The 20,815-nt window shown below is 55.5% G+C and overlaps 1 protein-coding gene across 2 annotated transcripts; it reads left to right on the top strand.

Moving 5' to 3' along the window:
• Nucleotides 1-498: 498 nt before the first annotated feature.
• Nucleotides 499-20,730, top strand: SYNGR1 (synaptogyrin 1). 2 transcript variants are annotated; one of them, XM_052789216.1, is made up of 4 exons: nucleotides 499-651; nucleotides 12,061-12,298; nucleotides 13,776-13,921; nucleotides 15,093-16,362. In XM_052789216.1, the coding sequence occupies exons 1-4, from the start codon at nucleotides 553-555 to the stop codon at nucleotides 15,189-15,191; spliced, it is 582 nt and encodes a 193-aa protein (XP_052645176.1). In that variant the 5' UTR covers nucleotides 499-552; the 3' UTR covers nucleotides 15,192-16,362. The 2 variants fall into 2 exon arrangements, with proteins under 2 accessions (XP_052645176.1, XP_052645175.1); XM_052789215.1 differs by lacking the exon at nucleotides 15,093-16,362 and adding an exon at nucleotides 16,369-20,730 and having other exon boundaries at nucleotides 505-651.
• Nucleotides 20,731-20,815: the final 85 nt, after the last annotated feature.

The following is a 20,815-nucleotide window of genomic DNA, read 5'->3' on the forward strand; positions in this document are numbered from 1 at the left end:
AGGCACGGCTGCGGCGCGATTTGGAGGCACCTGGCAGCGGCGCGGGCAGGGAGCCCCACCGAGACGGACCGCTCCCCTCGGACACCCGGGTCTCCCCCCTCTATGGGGGGGCTGCAAGCGCTGGGCGCCGGGGGTAAGGTTGGGGGGGGGCAGGGGGTGCGAGCGGCTGGGGGGGGGGCTGCCCCCGCCCTTCTGCTAGGCCCTACCAAAACAAAGCGCGGCAGCACCCCCCCCCCATGCGGTGTGTGTGGGGGGCTTTGTACCGGGGGGGTGTTCACCCCCCCCAATACTGCCCCCACCGTGCTCTCCCCGCCCCTCGCCCCCCCTCCTCCCACGGCCACCCCCTCCCCGCGATCTGAAGGCTGCGGGGGGGGGGGAGAAGGGGGTGGGTGCGCGCTCCCGGCGCGGCGCGTCCTCGTGGGCGGGAGCGTATGGCTCGCCGCCGCCGGGCTGCCAGGCACGGCTCGGCTCGGCTCGGCTCAACCCGCCGAGCTTTCCCCCCCCCCTCCTCATCCCTCCCTCCGCCTGCCTCCCGCCCACCCCCGCGCCGCCATGGACGGGGGCGCCTTCGGAGCGGGGAAAGCCGGCGGCGCCTTCGACCCGCACGCCTTCATCCGGCAGCCGCAGACCCTCCTGCGGCTCCTCTCCTGGGTAAGGGGTCCGTCACCCACCGGGGGGGGCTCCCACCGGCGGCGGGGTTGCGGGGCTGGGGAGGCGACACGCACGCACAGGGGGAGCGGGCGGCGGGTTCCCTGCGGGGCGGCTGCCGCGACCTCGGGCCACGGGCGGGTAGGCAGCTCTGTACGAAGGGGTTGTGTGATATACGTCGTGTGCTAGGATGTGCTGTCCTGTGTTTATTACCGTGTGTTTCATACGTGCTTGCGTATGCGCCGTCTGTACGGATGCATATGTCCGCTGATCCCTCTCCGCGCCTCTAGAGCCCCGCACACACAGATATATACCTGTACGCCTCCGTAAGCATTCCTGCCTACATCTCTATATACCCGCATGTATGTTTGGATATGTGGATCTACCTCTGGGTTTATATATCTCCATATATATATCCGCATATACGTGCGCGCACACAGCTGTACAGCCGTACGTCCATATGTATCCATGTACGTGGCTATAGGGCCATACGGGGCGAGAGCACGCTGGTTTGGGGTTTCCTCCCCGGGGAGGGAAGGGGTGAACCGTGACCCCGTCTCCGTCTCTGCTCTTTTGGGGGTGGGGGTCTTCTGTGCCCCCACCCCACGCCGGTGGGTTTATGGCGGGCGCGGGGAGGCAGCGGGTTGTGGGGGGACGGGAGGGAGCTGCGGTCCTGGCGTGGCTCCCAGCGGGTCGGAGCTCGGGGGGTGCTGGGCTCCAGCCGTGCTGGGACGAGTTGGGGCGGCTGTGGGGGCTGGATGTCGCTCTGTGTTTTATCCTCATCCGCTCACCCCCCCCCAACCTCCTTTCCCTGTAATGCTTTTCTCTCTGTAATTTGTGGGGAAGGGGACAGGGGGAAAGGGGGGTCTAACGGGGGCGGTGGGGAGGGCACGGGGTGCCAGGGGGAAGGTCTCTCCTTCTTCCCGTGACACCGATCCCATGGCTGCCCGTGGGACCGGCGCGTATGTGCAAGAAGGTCATCGGGATTAAGGGTGCGAGAGCTGCAGCAGCGAGCTTGCGGGGGAGAGATTGAGGTCTCAGCCTGGAGCGGAGAAGGGAGGGCAGGGAGGGAGAGCGGAGGAGACACATGCGCACCGGAGCTGGGAGGAGAGGCGTCAGGCTGGCTTTGGGAAAATAAAATAAAATCGGTGCCAGGCGGGGGAAACGAGGAGAGAAAGGGAAGGTGGCTCGGCTTGCTGCCGATGGTGGGGAGGCAGCCCTTGTGCTCCCGGCTGGGTGGGTGGGTGATGTCCCCTCTGGGTGACGTGACTCAAAGGGCGGCCGGAGAGCCCCGAGACAGCTGAGGACGTGATTAATGCAGGCGGTCTGTCCGTCCATCCATCCGACTGAGCTTGTTTACGGTACAGCACATCACGCCGGCAGCGGGCTGGCCGCACTGGGGCTGCCACTGGGCGCTGGGCGAGGGGGTATGCGTGCCCCCCGCTCCCGGGCGGGTGGAGCGGAGCCAGTCTGCATGCCCGGGGATGATGGATGTGATGTGACCTACAAAGGCTCTCCCGTTGCTAATCTCCATTACAGAATTTCCTCTTTCTCTCTCTCTCAGTCTGGTGGTTGGGGTTTTTTTTCCCCTTCATCCAAGCACTGCGGGATTTTGGCCTCCCAGAGGCACCAGGTGAGGGAGAGAGAACAGGAAATACGTTTATTTTTTAATCAGGCACCTACTCTGCTTCAGAGTATCTCAGACACTGTCTGCTCGCTCACCAAGCTCAGCTCTCCGCCCTGCAAGGTCTCCCCAGGCAAGGAGTGCTTCCCGGGGACTGGCATCTCCTTGGGACCCCGTGCTGTTTCCCCCTGCCCATCTGACCTTGACAGAGGACAGGACGGGATTTAACCCAGGCACTTCACTTGGCCATGAAAATTAAAGTTCTTCTGCAGGAGCTGGAGGCACTCCAGGTCAGCAGTCCAGCAAGGGAGGCTGGCCTGGCCATTGTGGCACGAGGCTATGCGTGCACCTCTTCTCTCCCAAAATACGAGTTCCTTCTCCTGCTTTTCCACCGGCTTGGTCTTGTCTGTCCTCCTGAGCGTCTCTCCCTCCGCAAAGCTGGGGAGCCACAAGTTCATCCTAGATATTTAGTTGTGGTTTTTGGTCTTTTTTTTTTTAACTTGAGGCCAGGAGGGGTCCTTATGGGCATCGAAGTCCTGTCTCAGGCTGTCACAAGCATCAGACCCTTTATGGCCCCTTCCATAAACTGGTTGAACTTTACTGAAAAAGGACTATTTCACAGGGTTTTTGCCCTTCTCGCTCCCTCTGGGAGAAAGTTCAGCAGCTCCAACGGTCAGGGCCTTCCACCATAAATCTATTCATGGCTGGGTTTTTATCCATTTGCTTTTGTGCTCTCATGCCCTTCAGTTTACATGGTACTTTTCCCTCCCTGGTGTTTTCCCCTGGGTGTATTTATAGACTGCGATCACATCCGCGCTTAGCCTTTCTATTGCCAGGCTCTACGAGCCAAACTCTTCTGGTGGCGAAGGGCTCTCCCTCCCCGTGGTCTCTGTGCGAGTCCTTCCCTTCATCTGCTCTTGCACGCACTGGAAGCACCTTGCTTGCCATCTCCTGAGATCTCATTTGCCTTTATCCGGCTCGTGGTGTGGGTGGTCCGTTGTCTCCCCGGGGCAAGCTGGAGGGTCCTTTTGGCCCGTTTCACGTGATGAGCTTTCACTGAGAGCAGAAATTCTCGTGATCGCTTCCCCGGGCAGTGACCTTGTGCTCAGGTCATGCTGCCTTTTAGCAGACTTTATGATGGCACGGAGGTGCGTATGGCTTTTTACCAACAGGCAGCAGAACTGGCTCCAGCCCAGGGAGTTTGCGGCCCAATTTGAGATGGCGGCAAATCTCCAGGGAGAGCTGCAGGATCAGGAGCAGGTGGGGTGACCAAAGATTATTTACGTTGCTCCTTGCTGAGGAGGAGATGGCATAGGTTTGACAAGGAGGATGCTCAGCTATGGAAAGAGGTTAGCAATTCTGGAGCATCCGTCCACCGCGACAGTGTTGTGAGGCAGCTCAGGTTTCTCGGGTGCTTCGGAGGTCAGGCACAGCAGAATAAGCATGCATCTCCCTACGGAAGGGTTGCCTGGCATGGATGCTGGCAAGTGGTGGTGGCCCTGCAGAATGCCCGTGTCAGGTTTGGATGTTCAGCCTCGGCGTGAACCATTTCTCTGCTGCTGCCTGCCCCAGATACGCTTGCCTGGATGAAAAAAGCACTTTGTAGCGCAGGGAGGCAGCCCTACAAAGCAGCCCTTCCTGAGCATCTCTGCTGAGGATGCCTCCAAGGGCATCTGGGTCTTGCAGAGAGGGGACTTGTCCAGTCTGGCTGGACTGAGGCTTGCACAACAAAAGCAATGTGCTGCTGGAAGATCCCGGAGGCTTCCCCACCTCTCTGTGGGAAAGGGCAGAACAACTCCCTCCCTATTCCCAGCAGCAGCAAAGAGAAGACAAGCAACTTGCCCTGTTGCGATGGGTGGCTGGGGTTTACTCCGAATCCTGGTCTTTCAAGGCATTGCTCCATGCTGTGCCACTTTGCTGCCGGCTGCAACAGGGAGGCATGCTCTGAGCTGAGCTGCATTGCGCAGCTGGTGCCCTGCAGTAGACGTGACATGGGTGCATGGGTGGGTTTTTTACCACCCCGCCATATAAACCTGCTTTCAGCCCACTTAGGTGACCCAACAGCTGGAGCTCGTGGAGCTTGGTGACCCACACCGACCTGGCGCTATGCGCGCTACAGTACGCAGCTCCGAGATCATTCCTGAAATAAAGCAGGCGAGCGTGGGCACATCCCTGCGTAATCCCATCGCGCCCTGACCGACAGTGCTCTCCGCAGCCGGTGCAGGGGAGCTGGGAGGCTCCTTTGCGACCCGCAGGTGTTGGATGTAGCCCTGGCTCCATAAATAAGTAAAATGCTAATTGAAACAGGTTGTTCCAGGTGCTCCTGACTGCGTGGAAACCTGCTCGCTGGAGAAACTGAAGCGCTGCTCAATGTAAAAGCCTAACAAGGCAAAAGTAACTCACCTTTTGGAAGCAGGTCCGGCTAGGTGGCTTGAGTGAGAGTCTTTCCAACCGCAGCCACGCAGGCAAAGCGGCCCATTAAAACTCGCCACGCGGACTGAGACACCAAATGTCTCTCTGACGCCAAGTGCATCACCCCTCCGGAGGGAGGTTCGGTGAGGAGAGGTGCTGCCTGCCCTCCGTCTCCTCCTCCATCGCCTGCTGCCGTTGCCACCGCGTCCCCCGGCCGGTGGGAACACGCAGCCGTTTCGAGCCGGGATGGGAAGCGTCATCCCCTGTCTCTGCAGGCATGGCACATCCCAGGCAGCTCCGACTGAGCAGGCGAGGCAGGTGAAGGACGGGAACTGCGTCCTCGGCCTCGCTACGACAGGCTGATGCTTGCGAGCTGGAGGACGGGGGCAAGCTCCGGTGTGGCAGGGAGCCGGGTCTCCTGCCTTGCCGGCGAGTCCTGGCTCGCCACGCCGATGCCCTGCTTAGGACATCCTTTGCCTCTTCCCCCCCACGCCGCCCTTTGCCGTACGGAAAGGACACGCAGCGTGGGTTTGCGGTGAGAGTTAAACCGAGCCTTAGAGCCCAGGGGCCGCGTTAGTCTCAAACTGGCTGCAACCTCCACCTTCTTTCTGTCCCAGCTAACTTTAGCTGAGATATTCCCCGTGTTTGTGGACCGTAGCTCGTGTTCTCTGCTTCTGCTCCTCTGCCTGATTTTTGCCCCGGCCACCATGCTCCCTGGCTGCGTGCTTGCAAGATACCTCGGCGCGCGATGAAAGAAATGCGGCGGTTCAAAGCACGTGCTTTGAGTCAAGCCCTAGGTACGCTTCTTCATGGGGTCCCCTTCCTTTGGTCAGCTTCAGAAGGGTTTTTTGGGGATTGCTGTCCTTGGGATGAGAGCCCGTGTCCAAAGGTGAGCAATAGATGCTCAGAGCCACAGGGTGATTCAGGGTTGGATACAGCAGGTTGTGTTGTTTCCAGCATAGCGTTTCCAGGAAAGATCTTGGAGCAGGAACAAATCTCTTGTTAATGGCATTTGCAGATAAAAATCTGAGAAATAGCACGTAGGGACCACAGGCAGTCAGAAATATGAGCAAAAAAATAAGATAATCGTGTGTAATCTGCTATTTCAAAACATGAGAGGCACACAGGTGAGGAGCGGAGAAACTGCTTGGAGATGAGACATGGCTAAGGCAAACGTTTGTGGCAAGACAAGGCAGCAGAGAGGAGCAGTGTGAGGTGAGAGCAGCAGACGGAGGTGGCAGGGGATGCGGTCCTCCACCTAGGTTGGCACAGCCAAGCCAAGGAGGGAGAGGTGTGTTGCTAGAAAGAAAACTGAACTCTTCCTTGTGGAAAAAGATGCAACTTTTGGACGGTCACTTCGCTAAGCAGTGACCTGGTGGTGTAGGGACCATCTGGAAGGCACAGAAGGACCTGGATACCACCACGGAGGTGCAGCCATGGGGAGATGTCACTAGTAGCGGTGGGACAAAAGATGCTGTTTGACCACGAGAAGAGCGTGAGACCTGCGGGACTGGGACAACAGCTCCCTGTTACACCGGTGGGCATCTTCCCATGGCAAAGCTCTTCCTCCCTCCCCGGGATGGCACGTGGAATAGCCACTGGATATCATCGGTGGCTTCCCGGCTGCCGGCTCCCAGAGTGTTCCCGCATCGCCTGGGGCTTGGGCTGCTGCGAGGGGGAAGATTGACCCAGGCACGGGTCTGGTGGGAGGTGGAAGGGTTAATGGCCAGCCTGTCAGCTGCCAAGCCATGTGTGAAAAAAAGCCTGCTGGCCAGGAAAGCCTGTCCCAGATCCCGTGGCAGGAAGTAGGGATGCGGAGCCTTTCTCCTCTCCATCACCTGCTCCGGCTCAGCCCTGCCGTGGCTGCTGGCCAGGGAGGGTGAGCTGGGACGGAGGTGCTGGGGTATCCATGCTCTTCCCCCGTCCCATGCTCAGGAAAATTGGGTACAAATGGGTACGGGGAGGTTGGCCCCCTCCAGCACCCGCACGGGGCTCAGACACGCCATCGAGACCGTGGGCAGGAGTCGTTCGCTGCCGGCGTCGTGCCGGCTGGAGGGAATAAATAGAGGCTGCCTGTTTCCAAGCTGCCATTCCCATGCGTATCAAAAGCTGCATATGTTTTCTTCAAAATTAACTAAATACAAGTCGATTTAATGATGATGATAATAATAATAATAATAATAATCCATGTCTGTGCAGGGCTCTCCAAAGCTTTCCAGAGACTCCATTTGCGAGTGGCTGAATGCAAATGAAAGCCAGATCATCTCTGCCAGTTTATCGTCTGCACTCTGCCCGTCTCTTGCTTTCTTTTTAAACAGATTTATTCCTGGTCGTTACCAGATCAGATACAGAAGAGGTTATTGCTTCATTCTGCCCGAGGTAGATTTGATTTGAAGTCCTACAAGGAATATTATGTCACCAAACTATTTCCTCTCTATAATAGAATAAAAAGGGGGTTTGGGAGAGGGAGGGGCGACACACAGTGCGACAGAGCCCGTGACCAGAGGGCACCGCAGCGAGCCCAAGCAGGCGGCTCGACAGAAACCCTCTTCAGCCTCATCCCCGCTACGACCATCATGGGGATCTCAGGGATGAAGTCAGGAGGCAGCGTGACAAACTCCTGGGATGAGGTGCAGGAAAATCCTGGTGCACCGCCGGAGGCTGGCCGTGCTGCGCATCCATCACATGATGCTCAGGAACGTCTGATGCACGGCGTGGTGGAAAGCCTCACATGATGCTCAGGAGGTTTTGCCTGGCTTTCTGCGGGGCTGAGCCTGCAGCGGGGAGGTGGGGAGGGACCGGAGAGCCTCTCTTCTGAGGGCTCGTCTCTTGCCTTTGCCTCTGGCAAAATCAGATCACCCAGTTCCGTGAGAGAAAGGAAAAAAAAAAAAAAGGTCTTTTATGGTGGGATGCAGTCTTTTGCCTCTTCTGCACTTTTTTCGCTGTAGTGAGCCCTTACACTCCTGTAATGGCCAGCATGAGCCCCTTGAGAGACGCGACAGGGAAACTCTCAGCCTCTCCCTATCTCCTCCCCGCAGTGCTTAACGTTATGTTCATTTTGCTGCATCTGTCGGCAAGTTGCACTGTCAGCTTTGCAAAGTGCCCAGCTCTGGGCTTCACTTGGTGTCTCGGAGCTCTTTGATGAAACCAGAAGTCTAGGAAAATCATTGCAACAACCTGTGTGGATGCGATGATTAAGGAGCGGTGAAGTCAAGAAAAGCCGGGTCCCGGCAGGAATGCTGAGTTGGTCAGATCTTCTCCACGTGCTGTTTTCTGTCGGTTTTTTTGAGCATAGCCACATATATTACTGCTTATTAAATGTGCACCTCCAGACAGGCCATGCACCTCCCAATTAACATTGCTCTCGGAGTCTTAAGGAAACGCTCTCAACCTAAAAAATCTAGTTACTCCAAGTCCTGTTAACTGACTTAAGCAGCCTCGCTGAAGAAATGAGGCTGCCCAGTTGCACAAAGCTGGGGAAGGCTGGCTGGTTTTTGTCGCCGAGTGTAGGAAAGCAGCTAATGATCTCCCTCTGCGGAGCGGAAGGATGGGCTGCGTTCCGGAGCATCGGGATGCGGTGCTTTGCGTTTGCCTACCGTCAGCCTTCGGACAAGTCGCTTCCCTGCATCTCGGTGCTCGGACAGGAGCACCCCCCATCTTCTCCTCGCCTCCTCTTTGCAGCTGGACGCGTATTTTGGATCATTTTATTAGTGGCTGTAGGCAAGACTTTGTGCAGCAAGGATTCGCTGTGCTGAACGGGGGTAGAAGGAACGAGCAGCGGTAACGCGGAGGGGCAAGAGGCTTGTGCCAGTGCTGCTGGTAGCTGGCATTTCTTCAGAAAGTGCTGCAGATGTGATGGGAACGGCAAAGTAAATGCTTCATCCTTGCAAACTTGGTGCTTTGTTTATAATCCAGGCAGACATTCATACTGCACCTGCTGCCTGGATCATCTTTGCACGGGCATGGATTGTGAAATCAAGGAAATAAAAAATACTTGCTCTTTCTAAGATGACTTGCTACGTCCATGAGCTTCCACCCACCTGCCCTCCTTACCAACAAGAGGTAGCTGCCATGGATTAAGTGTGCAACAGTTTCTCCTGAGGGCTGTGAGATCTGGGCTCTCATAATTATCATTTTTTCTAGAAAATTGTTTGTCCGTGCACCCGTCACAACAGTTCCTGGGTACAGCCATCATGGGGATAAAATGGGTTGCCTGTCAGCAGCAGCAATTGCCTCTTTTCCTGCTGTCCAGCTCTGCCTGCCGGTCTGACACCTCTGGTCTGAGCCTGCCCATTCTTGCCCAGTTGGTGTTACCCAGTCCAGCTCAAGGCTTGTGCGTGCAGCGGATCCTCACAACGTTTTGCTGTGCCGTGAGGGTGGTGGTAGGCTGGCAAAGGGACCAAGTCCTCTCCACTGCCACTGACTTTGCCTTCTCTGCACCGCCGGGGAGTGGAGCATGGACCAGAGCTGATACCAGTGGTGAGGAAAACACAGAGGGAAGGAGACATCCCATAAGATGCTATGCTTTGGTCCGTAGAAAGCTTTCCTAAGGATAAAGAGTACTTTGGGGCGGCTGTTTCAGGACACAGAAGATAAGCATCTGCAGTGACTTGTTCTGCTCATGAGTGAGAACACCCTTAGTGGAATCTCCCCAGAAAACTAAGATCACCTTAAATCAGATGTTTGCCCGTAAATCATATCTTGGGCACCTCCAGGCTGCAAAACAGGTTTCTCTCCATAGGAGAGAAGTTGTGGCAAGCTAGAAATGCCACCTCTCCTTGAAAATTTGGGAAGGGGAGATGTCCCTCTGGTCTTGTGACTCTGAGCTGTGTCTTTACGACGTGCCAGCATAAAAAGGTATGAAAGAGCAAATGCAAAAAGGAATTATTTTGCTGCTTTTGCTCGCAGATGAGAGCTCTTCCAGGCCAGCAGCAAACCCAGAGATAAGAGCAGAGGGAAGATGTGTATCAGGATATGAGCAGAGTAAACAGAGGTGTCTCTGGGGAGAGGCCATTACAGAAATACATTCATCCCAAATGAGTAAGCAGAGACTTGCGGTACAGCTCATTGCAAGGGTTGACCTGACTCAGGGAATCGAAGTTTTACCAGTTTTGAGCCCTAAATCAAAACTGAACACCAGACTATGCCACTTTTGAGGCTGTTTCTCATCTTCCAAAGAGAAGATACGCTTTCTGTCTAACGCTGTGGGAAACGGAGCACCACTTTGTAATCCCAATATATGGAGGTTGGTACTTCAGGTGGCAGCATCGGCGCTGGTCGCAGCCTCACGCTGGGACGTCGCTTTGGGAGTCTGTCAGCTCCCCCTCGGGTTAGAGGAACATGGTGTTACTGCCAGTGGTTCTAGGCAGACCTGTCAGCCCAGCCTGTTGTGATGATCTGCGAGACTTCCCACTGAAAGAGCCTGGCTGTAATGGTGTGCAATTTTGCTGCTTTCCAAACCGTTCAGGCTGAAATTTTGAAGACCTTTGCTTCAGGCAGAAGAGATTTTTATTTAATTTTCACGGGCAATTTCTGCAAAGTATGATCAATCTTGATTTTCAAGAAGAGGGAGGAAGAGGACAAATCAGTTATTTTACTTCTAAGCTTAAAAAGCTCTTGTGAACTTTCAGAGAACCCATACAGTCTCCACGCTTAGGAGCACCGGCTTCCAGCTTTTTTAGTTTGCTGTAGTGTGTCAAAAATATGCCCAATCTCAGCAACCCAAGTGTGACCCAGTTATGAGCCCTGGGGTGAAAAAATAATATCGGTGTCAGTGGATACTTGTTAGAGTTTGGCAGCTGAAATGTGGTCAGTGTTGAGGATCTGCCCAAGGGCTGTTGGGGACTGTGAGTAAGGTTTTTCCTTGGGTTCTTGATGCCACAGGTCAAACAGCAGAGGTCTGTGCTGTGGATCTCAGGCATCCAACTCCACCGATGACAGATGGTGTATTGGGTTGGCATTAATCAACAGCTAATTTTCCCGGCACTCACAAAGCTGCTTCTCCGCTTTCTGGGTTGTCTGCCCTGTCCTCTTCTGGTGCTTGGTTGGGTTAAGTGGTACGGGGGTCCTTCTGACCTAGCAAACCCTCAGACCTACCTCCGCTCCCTGCAGGAGACTTGGCCACCTCATCTTCTCGTGTGCTGCTTCTCCTTGGGGTTTGGGTGATGGTTCCAAGGGTGCCAACCTCCTGTTGTGCAGACAACTCCCAGGCTAGCAGAGTGCCCCGGTGACGTCCTAGTGCACGTCATATGTATGTTTTCCCCATGCTTGAGGTCACATTTCCATCTGCCTGGGGCTCTCGCCGGCAGCCCACAGACAGGCTGTTCCTACTGAGGGTCTCAAGATGCCCTGCAAAGAAAAATCTGTACGGGCTGCCTTAATCTTCCCCTCTTTCTCCTGTGGCTGCGAGGGGAAGCTGTTTATTTGAGATGCAGGACTGGGGCTGCTGTAAATAGCTCTCTGCTTTGGTCAACCTGCTGTGTCAAAGAGGGACAGCCTTGTGGCAGGCGGCGAAGGCTAAGCCCGTGAGCGAAGATTAGACCAGCAACTGCGGATTATGGCATTTCTACCTGGACTCGTCCTTAATTCTACCCGATTTAAAATAACATGCAGCGGCAGTGGCAGTGACGGGTAGGGAGGACCCATGGTGGCCCTTCCAGGTGGACCTGGAGGGGGGGGATGTTTGGCCCATGAAATCCATGGGGAAAGTCGGAGAGTGTCGGTGTACGGGTGAGTGGGCAGAAGGATAGGTAGTGTCTTGGGCTGGGCTGATGGAAAACTGGTGGAGAGAGGTGTGTGATGTGCGGGGAGATGGGGAGAGCGGGAGCCCGGCAGAATGGAGCTGCAGAGCAAGCAGGGCTTGCATTGTGGGAGGGTGGATGGGGAAAAGAGTGTAGTAGCTGGATAGATAAAATTAGTGAACAAATGCGTGGTAGAAACAATGAATTCCTAGAAGGGAAAGGAGTGGGTGGGAGAATAAGTGCAGACTAAGAGGATTTCCACTACTTGGAGCCCTTGTATGCAGGCACCCGCACCAAAGCCATATCCCAGTTTACACTCCATGTCACCTCCCTGTGTGTCTGCGGGAAGCCACCCTTACTCCAGACTGCGACTGCTTTACATTGCTTTAGATCAGATGGATAAAAAGGCTCAATCTAAAAGTGTCCTATTTTGAGTTAATCCTCAGAAACAAAATGAGACCATCTCCCCAGTAAACTCCCCGTGGCTACAGCCCAGGCAAGGCAGCAGGATGAGAGCTCCGCAGAGCAGAGAGGTGCCTGTGAAGGGTGTCTGTCCCCTGCAGAGCTCTGCTCCTTTGTGGTGGTCCATAGAGATGGGGCTTGCCCTGATGTGTCTCCTGCCTCTCTCCCTGCCAGGTGTTCTCCATCGTGGTGTTCGGCTCCATTGTCAATGAAGGGTACGTGAACCGCCTGGACGAGACACAAGAGCACTGCATTTTCAACCGCAATCGCAATGCCTGCAACTATGGCATTACCGTGGGTGTCCTCACCTTCCTCAGCTGCCTTCTTTACCTGGCTCTGGATGCCTACTTCCCACAGATCAGCAGCGTCAAGGACCGCAAGAAGGCAGTGCTCTCGGACATCGGAGTCTCGGGTGAGCTTCCTGGCCGGTTGGCCATCGTCCCCCTCTCCTCCACCGGCAAGGGAGAGGGAGGGAGCTTCTGCTGCCTTGCAGGCCAGGTCCCTGCTAGCCGGGAGGTCTTTGGGTTCCTTACTCTCTGTCCCCTTTTCTTTCCTTTTCTCTTCTTCTCAGCCAATGTGGCTGATGCCTCTCTGCTGTTCTCCAGAGGAGTAGCTCAGGGAGCCCTTTAGGATCAGGAGATCCTGCCTCCCTGCATGCTTGTGCTTGCTAAGGCCAAGTGTTGATGCCTCTGGAGATGGTACTTCCTTCTTTTCCAGCTCCAGGTGATTGAACCCTGTATATTTTAACATAAAAAAAGGTTGAGGGTTTCACGCAGGCTGACTAAACCATTCCTCCTAGGTTACCTGGCATTCCCCATGTAAATAGCTGTGCAGGACCTCATCCAGCCCTAAGGCTTATTCTAACTTATAGTCAGATCTCTCCATCCCAGTAGCGTGTTGAAGTGACGGACAGAGTGATGGTGTGTGTGTACGTGCACGTGTAATGGCAATCAGCAGCATCACGACGAGGCGCTTTGCTCTCGTGCCATGATCCCGAGTCACTCTCCTGGCTTACTCCAACCACACCGGCAAACTTCTCCACGTCAGGGTCCCCCCCACGGTTTGTCAAAGGGGCCACGAGTGGAGCGAGGGCAGGATCGGGTGCGGCATCTGAACTTGTTTAGGACTTCTGGCTTGCAAGTTTGCTCACTGTTAGCCCCTTGCCTAGCAGTCCTGCGTACAGCTAACCAGAGAAGGGGAAGGGGAGGGACTGAGCCCTGTTTCGCTGCTGCTTTGGAATGCCCTTTTCCCTTGCTGCCGGGTGTCTGGCTGCTCCTGGCAAAGAGGGTGAGTCCCACTCCTCCCCACCAGCTGCCAGTCTGGAGTCGGGGTTCCCCGCTACCTTCACCTCTTTCCCAGGGGTGCAGCACGTTAACGGTCCTCCAGCAGCTTTCCTCGGTGTGAGTCCCTTCGCCTGTGCTGTCCTGAGCAGAAGCCGGTCTCCGTGCAACTGCAGGCTGGCTGCTTCCCACTCTTTCTGCAGCTCCCTCGGAAGGAATTGCTCTTCGCTTGTCCTTGCAGGACAGGGTTGCGAAGCAGTGGCTGTTTCAGAGAGCCCAGGTGATCGCTCCTGTACTGGAAGCCCTTCAGGCTCCTTCCCAAGGCCAAATGCAAATCCTGTGATCAATCCAAACACAAGCAAATGAACTCTCCTGAGTTCTGCAGACGCCTATTGTCACCTTGACAATTTAGCCGTCAGCGAGCCTGCCAGCTCGCTTGGGCTTAGACAGGCTGCGCAGTCAGAGTTTGGCCCAGTCTGCAACACACTGGTGGGTCTCTCATAGGGTTGAAATTTCCAGAGAAATGGGACGTGGTTATGTTCTGTTCACACATACCTTCTTGATCTCTCTCCCCTTCCCCTTTGCCATGCTGGTGGTGGTCCATTGCAGCCTTTTGGGCATTCCTCTGGTTCGTTGGCTTCTGCTTTTTGACCAACCAGTGGCAAGCTTCAAAAGAAGAGGACAACCCACTGAACGAGGGAGGGGATGCAGCCCGAGCAGCCATCACGTTCTCGTTCTTCTCCATCTTCACCTGGGTGAGTACAGCAGCCATGATGTCGGATCAAGTGTCCCCTGCACTGTGTTAGCTTGTGGGGAATGGGAGGTGACTGGCTAAGAGTGATTCAGCCGGTTCACGTGGCTTCTGAGAAGGAAGAGCAGGAGGGGAGGTGGTTAGGAGGTAAACTTGGGAAACAAGGACTCAAAAATTTACATGGAAGAAGGTGCTAGAGCATTAATAAGCACAATGGGAAAGAGGGTCCTATATCCCAGTAAGGAGTGTCCTTGAGAAACCTCTAATATGACCTTGGACAAGCCAGCTCCCCAAGCATCATTTTCCCTGCGCATCGGAGGACTTTAACAGCATTTCCACCTCACAGACGCTAAGCAGAGAAGAGAGCTCCAGGCCCGGGGGTTGCACCCATCTCCCTCCCTGCTTTTCTCCCATCACCTGAAATGTCATCAGTGGCCACAAGAGGATGCGATCGATCGTCGTCCCTCTGGGCTCTCCGTCTGTGACTGCAGCACCGCCTCACTGGGTCACCTCTTAGGAAGGTGATGGTGCTGTCTCTTAAGACAGCCTTTTCCCCAGCAGTTCTTTGTTGCTAGTTTCCTGGAAAAACTGTGGTGTGCAATATAAATATCCCCTACAATTTCTACCCGTCTCTGAAAGCAGCAAGCCGGAGTGATTTTTGGCTGAAGTAACGAGATAGTGCCAAGCAGGAAAGCATTTTAGGCCAGTCTCCATGCGTAAGTCCTTGAGGCTTTATCGTCTCCTCTCCCTTCAGGCCTTAATGTGGGGCAGGGGCCAGGTAGGAAGGGTGCCGTAAGACCACAAAGCTGTCAGAGAAGAAGGGGGGCTGTAAAGGGTTGTGCGGTCAGCACCCTCGCCAAGGTGACACCAAGCGGGGGCAAGGGACGGCAGCGTGTGTCCCCCCCCACGAGCTGTGTCCTGTGCTCGAGTGCTGCCAAAAGCCCCTTGCAAGCTCCAGCAGAAAGTGTGACAAGGACCAAGGCTTTTGCAAGGGGTCCCTCGTGACCCTTTTTGAGGTGCCACCACCGGCAGTGGTCCTCCCTGATGCACAGGCTTGCAAGTGGCTAAATAGGCATCCTCTTCCCCTGGTTCCTTGGGGTTTTTATTTCAATCAAACGTTCTGGTTTGCTCTTCCTTACTGATTTTCCTTCCCACACCCCTCTTTCTCCTCACAGGGCTTCCTCACATTTCTGGCTTTCCGGAGACTCAGAGACATTACTTTTCAGGAAGAATACAACACCCTGTTCCCTACCTCCCCATCCTTGCTGCCTTAGTGCCCCTTGGTGATGGGGGAATTTTGGGGAAGGGGTGGAGGGTTGCAGCTGGAGGAGGTTACTGAGCAGAGACAGTTCCAATGCCCCGAGCATGGGGGTGTGGTCACTGCAGGGCATGGGGTGGGAAGACACTGGCCATTGAACTGGAGTGGGGTTGGCCACTGAATGGGGGATCTCCCTCTGGGGAGCTGGAACTGGCAATTTCTTCTCCTCCTCTGCTCCCTTCTCTCCCTCACCCGCACCCTAACTAATGCTTCGTTAACACCGCTGTGCCTTTCTTTTGATGACTACTCAGACCTAATACTTCAGCCAGGAGAAGCCCTCTGCCCCTACCACTTTATCTCCTCCATTTCCTCCCAGCCCTCATTCCCCAAAAACCTCTCCCCTTGTCACCTGCTAGACTGCTCACCTCTATCAGGGATACTCTGGGACAACGAGCCATGCCTGCTGGAGTCCGCAATGCTGAACCCCATCCCCGGGCTCCCTCAGTCCACCAAAAAGGGTGTCCTGCCTGCAGTGCCTGGAGCAGGAGGCAGAAGTACACTTGCTAACCGTCCCCGGGTCTGGGAAGCAGCTGCCTTGCCTCCTGCTGCTCCTTCCCAAGATCCGTGCTGCACCGTGCGGACGTTGTCCGGTGAAGGGCTTACAGGGGGTGACCACTACCTCGCTACTCCGGGTCAAATCCCGCTCTCCTTCCTGGCCTCTGCAGGCAAAACGGCTGCGTACATCCAGCCCAGCAGACGAACTTTCTGCGGTGCTGCTGAGGCAGACTGCCTTCCCAGGGGCAGGAGGTGCTGAATGGGATAACCACATGCCAGCTGAGCCTCTGCGACCTGTGCCGCGTCGGTGAAACCCCAACTGCTGGGCAGGAGGTGCCCAGCACACCCCAGAGACGGTGGGGAGCCCCGGGCAGGCTGCACGCAGCCAGCTGGGCTCGCAGCCATCCCTGCCCAGCCCTCCTCTCTCCCGGCGGGCTCGTGTTTTCTGTGGGGCAGCCTGAACCTCCACGCTCTTGGATTTGTTTCACAGGCCATCTGCCAGGCGGGCCTCGCGCACTAATCCGTAACCACTACTAACCCCACTTTTGTTTGTTTCTCTTTCTCGGTACGTTCCCCCCCTCTCTTTCTCCCCTCCCCTCTCTGCTTCCCATCTCTTCCCTCCACCTCCTCCCTTAAAGGTGGGCCAGGCATTCCTGGCGTATCAGCGTTTCCAGCTGGGTGCCGATTCGGCCCTCTTCTCCCAGGACTACATGGACCCAAGCCAGGACTCCGGCATGCCTTATGCTCCCTACACGAACGAGGAGGATGCTACAGATGCGGTGGGGACGTACCAGCAGCCCCCTCCGGCAGATGCTTTCGACACCGAGACACAGGGGTACCAAACGCAGAACTACTGAGCCACCGATGCCCCTTTCCCTTCCCCTTTCCCTTCTGTCCCTTTTCCCGCTGCCGGCAGAAAGCCAAGGCACAAACCAGAGACGTGCGTAGTGGCACAAGAGGTGGCTCTCAGCTATGCTCCAGCCTTCTGGGTCATCTGTTTTTATTTATCGTTTTTAAAAAAGGAAAAAAAAAAAAAGAAAAAAAGGTTTCCCCATCACCTCTTCCTTCTCCTCCCCCCCTAAAACTACCTGCCGGAACCAAATTCTTCCAAAATCTGTCACCGCATTGTGACAGGAAGGTCCCTCCTCTCCCTCCTGCCTTGCTGCGGAGGGCAGAGTCTGGCCGGTGGGCAGGAGACAGGCTGCGGCACCAGCAGGGCAGGGGAGAGGGTGCTGGAGGTAGAAGGGAAGGTGTGAGAGGGACCGGGGACCTTCCTAGAAGAGACGGTGTCACTAAAGGCTGGAGTAGACGTGGGACCATCCGCACGGGGCTGGAGGGCCTGGTGGCTCAGGGAGAGGGATGACGGTGTTGGAGTCAGTGTGCGGGAGTGCAAGGGTCCAGGGGGGCTGGAGGGGAGCGGGAACGGCGTCCCCTGTGCAAAGACAGGGCGGCTTTTCTCTGCCACACGCTACTGGGGGAGGAGTGCTTTATTTTTAGAGGGTTTTGGGGAGAAGGGGTATGGGGAGGGGCACAAAGAGATAAAATGGGATGGAGGAAGATTTGCAGGTACAATGAAAAACCACAGGCATGTCTGTAGGTTACAGCAAGAGGCTCAGCAGAGCAGAGGGGCAGTGCCAGGAGAGATTCTCCTTCCCCAGCCCCCTTGGATTGAGGTGGAGGTGGTTCCCCTCGCCTGTACGTCCTGCTCGCCACTCTTCTCAGACCAGCGTTTGGTGAGGCAGGAGGGGAGCCATGCCCAGTCCCCGGCCCCCAGACGCAGTGCCTGTGGGAGGAAGGATGGAGGAGGTGGGCTTCTAGGGGGTCCCGAGAGCCCTCATCCCCAGCTGGGCTGGTTCGAGGGGGAGAGGAGAGCTTTGCCATTTCACCCTGGGCAGGAGGAGGAGAAGAAAGCCAGTTTTGCTCCTCAGGTCCTGCTGAACCCTCCTCCATTCCTCTGCTACCACAGTGCAAAGCCTCTTGCTGATGCCGTCTTTGCAGCACACAGGAATGGAGCAGGACTCCCCCAGGAAAGAAATACTGCTGCTGGGACGGCCAGTGTGCGTCTGGCTCTTGCCCGGGGTTGCAGCCAAGCAGGGAAGGGTCCTGCCCTGCGCGGCTGCGCTTTCCCTCTCACTCAGATGGGGGGAAGGTCTTGGTATGCAGAGAATTGCTTGGGGCCAGACGGAGCTCTCCGAAAACTGGTCTTACTGTACTTTATGTAGACTATACCTTAGTGCGTCTTCTGCAGCATCTCAGATTCTGGCTGTCTTTAAAGCCTCACCTAGGTGGCAGTACTGACTCTCAGATAGAGCTCGTCTGGACATTATTCCCCACTCCTCCTGGTTTTGCTTCAAGTAAAGACACAGCTGTGGGAGCACACTCTTTTATTCCAGGATAGAAGTAAGGTCTATGTGTGAAGACGGTCCCTAGAGGGAAATAATTCAGCAATTCTCCCCAGCACAGACATCCCAAAGCACAAGAAGCAGGGTACGCCTTGCAGCAGTGAGGAGCTCCATCCCCCAGGCAGCCACCCTGCTCCACGCAACACTGGCCCCAAGTAGCAGAGATCAGGAGCAGATCCAAAAATCCATAGGTGCTCCCCCTGACCGTCCAGCCTACTCCCCGTAGCACCCTTAGGAGTCGGGAGGATGGGACAGAGGTCTGGCCTGTGGTCCTGTGAACATCTCATCTGGAGGACACCGAGGTTACCAGTCCTCCCCCTCCTTCTCTCCAGCTGCCCCACAGCGATGGGGAAGGGGTAGAAACCGTAGCAGAGCTGCGAGCCCCGGGAGGGAACAGGGGCAGTTGGTCTCAGCTGTATATAGGCGCCGTTTCTACCTGCTCTTCCCAGCAGATTTGTGCTGCCGGTGGCTGTCCCCATGGCTCGTCCTCCCCATGGCTTGCCCCCCCCCTTGCTGGTGGTTAACCACGGGTGAGGATGGGAGAGGGGGACCAGCTAGCCCTGTGGATGTACCAGGAGGGACTGGGCACACATCCCTCGCTCTGTGGCTGTGAGCAAAAGCAATATTGTAAATAGGAGGGGTATTTTTTTGGAGGGAAGCCCCTTGGGCTTCTTTTTCTGTGGGCTCAGCCTAATATTTAGGCTTGGGAGGGGGTTACTTTATTGAGAGAGGTTCGTTATGATGGTGGCTGTGGGGGGAGCTCCCTCCAGTCTGTCTCTCCTGCCGGGGGAGAGGAAAGAACAAATGACGAGGTGGAGGAGGAGGAAAACTACTTGTACTCACCCAGATTCATCTGTGTCATCCTTAATGCTTTCATTTGGGGGGGGGACACAACCAAGAGGAGAAGGAGGCTATAAATCACTAGTTCTCAGCACAAAAATGTGTTGTACTTTTGGGGAGGAACTGCCCATCACTTGTCCCCTCTCGGTGAGGGACCAGGCGCATGGGGAGAGGTGCGGACCATGCGTGGGGGGTCTCCCTGGGTCTCTGTTTTGGGGTGTACCACAGGGGCATCTTACATGGCCCTTCTCCCATCAGCGTTCTGTAGACGGCTAAACACCATTTGGGGCTGAATAATGAGCAAGCTTTTCTTTATCCTCTCTGGCTTGCTTCCCTCACGTAACCAGCTGATGGGCTCTGGTGGGCTTGACGTAGGAATGAGCCTCCCCGCTCAGAGCCGGCACTTCAGTGAGACATGAGCCGGGTGGCCTCATCCTGGGTTACTGCCCATCCTTCTGTCCGTCTCCTTGCTTTTTGTCGTAGGAAAAGCATTGGCATGGCAGGGGACACTGCAACATAGATACTTGGGCAACTTCTTGCTTTTGCTCATGGGAGAAGACGTACTCTCCTTGGGTTGCCATGCTTTCAGCCTTTGCAGTGGAGGGTTGGTGGTGACAGACCTGGGGGCGGGACTCTCCTTGTTTGCATGTAGCTCTTTAAAATGCAATTTCCAGTGGCATTTGGCTGGTTCTGCAGCTGATGAGAGATCCGGACCTACCCGAAGGGTTGGTTATCTTATCTTAGGCGCTTCTGATAAGGTGCTGCCTGTTTCTGGTGATCATAGGCAAGACCTGAGCAGCTGGCTGGAACATGTCCCTTTTAGATGCTAAACGTGGGTGAGATCAGCCTCACTCTAGGGATTAGGAGATCAGAGGGAAGGCTGTATAAGCAAAAGGATAAGGCGGCTTTCTTTCCCCTCTGCCATTTGTTCGGATTACAGAGGATTACGCATCCCCTGTTGTGAGCAATGGCCTCTTGATGTCTTCTTATCTTGCGAAGCCCCCAAGTAAGGGACTGGTTTGTGGAAGTAACGGCTGTGAAGGGCAAAGGGATGATGAAACTTTGCCTCAGTTCCGCCTGTGGCTTCAGCCTCCTGACGTGTCCCCATCCCTGGCTCACCCACGTCCCCCCCGCACTGCTCGTCACCTCACCGCACACCCTTCCCCTCCGCGTTATTCCTGGCACTTCCCTCAGGGGAGGAGGCATCTTTGTCCCTGCACCCTCGCAAGCACTTGGGAGGACCCGGGAAGGCAGCGTTGCGGGGGGGGGGGGGGTCCACAGGAGTCTCGGCTCCTCGTCCCCAGAGCAGGTACAAGGCAAGGAGCCCAGCGAGGTCACTTCACGCAGCAAGTCCAAACCGTCCATCCAGACAATTCCCTGCTGCCTGCGTGGCATCCGTATGTAACACCGCCTGGGCTGCCCTGCCCCTTCCCCTGCCGCATTACTGCCTGTGTATAGTATATATATTATATATATATATTTAAAAAGATGTATAATATAAAGCTATACATATATACGTATATACGATGACTCATGGATGGCCTGCCGCATACAGGATCCCCTGAGTGGTCTTGTCTAAGCCCGAGTGTCCCTTCACCCCTCCTCCCCTCGCCCCCGTCCGATCCAAAATCCAACTACAGCGAACCCCGCCACCTCGGCACCTGTGTTTACAATGTCCTATATATTTGTGGTTAACAAAGTGAAGGTGGTAACTACTGGTGTCTCAATAAAGTTATGACGTCCAAAATAACCAAACTATATGGAAAAAAATGGTCTGGATTTTCTTCTTTGGGGAGGGATGGCTTTTTTACCTTAGTTTGCTGTAAGAGCACGGCTCCTGTGC

This window comes from Harpia harpyja, chromosome 6 (genome assembly GCF_026419915.1).
Source record: "Harpia harpyja isolate bHarHar1 chromosome 6, bHarHar1 primary haplotype, whole genome shotgun sequence".
NCBI lineage: Eukaryota > Metazoa > Chordata > Aves > Accipitriformes > Accipitridae > Harpia > Harpia harpyja.

Coding starts and splice junctions, on each gene's coding strand:
- SYNGR1 (XM_052789215.1), top strand. CDS start 553: ATGGACGGGGGCGCCTTCGGAGCGGGGAAAGCCGGCGGCGCCTTCGAC. Junction 12,299..13,775: donor CTCGGACATCGGAGTCTCGG/GTGAGCTTCCTG, acceptor GGTCCATTGCAG/CCTTTTGGGCATTCCTCTGG. Junction 13,922..16,368: donor TCTTCTCCATCTTCACCTGG/GTGAGTACAGCA, acceptor CCTCCCTTAAAG/GTGGGCCAGGCATTCCTGGC.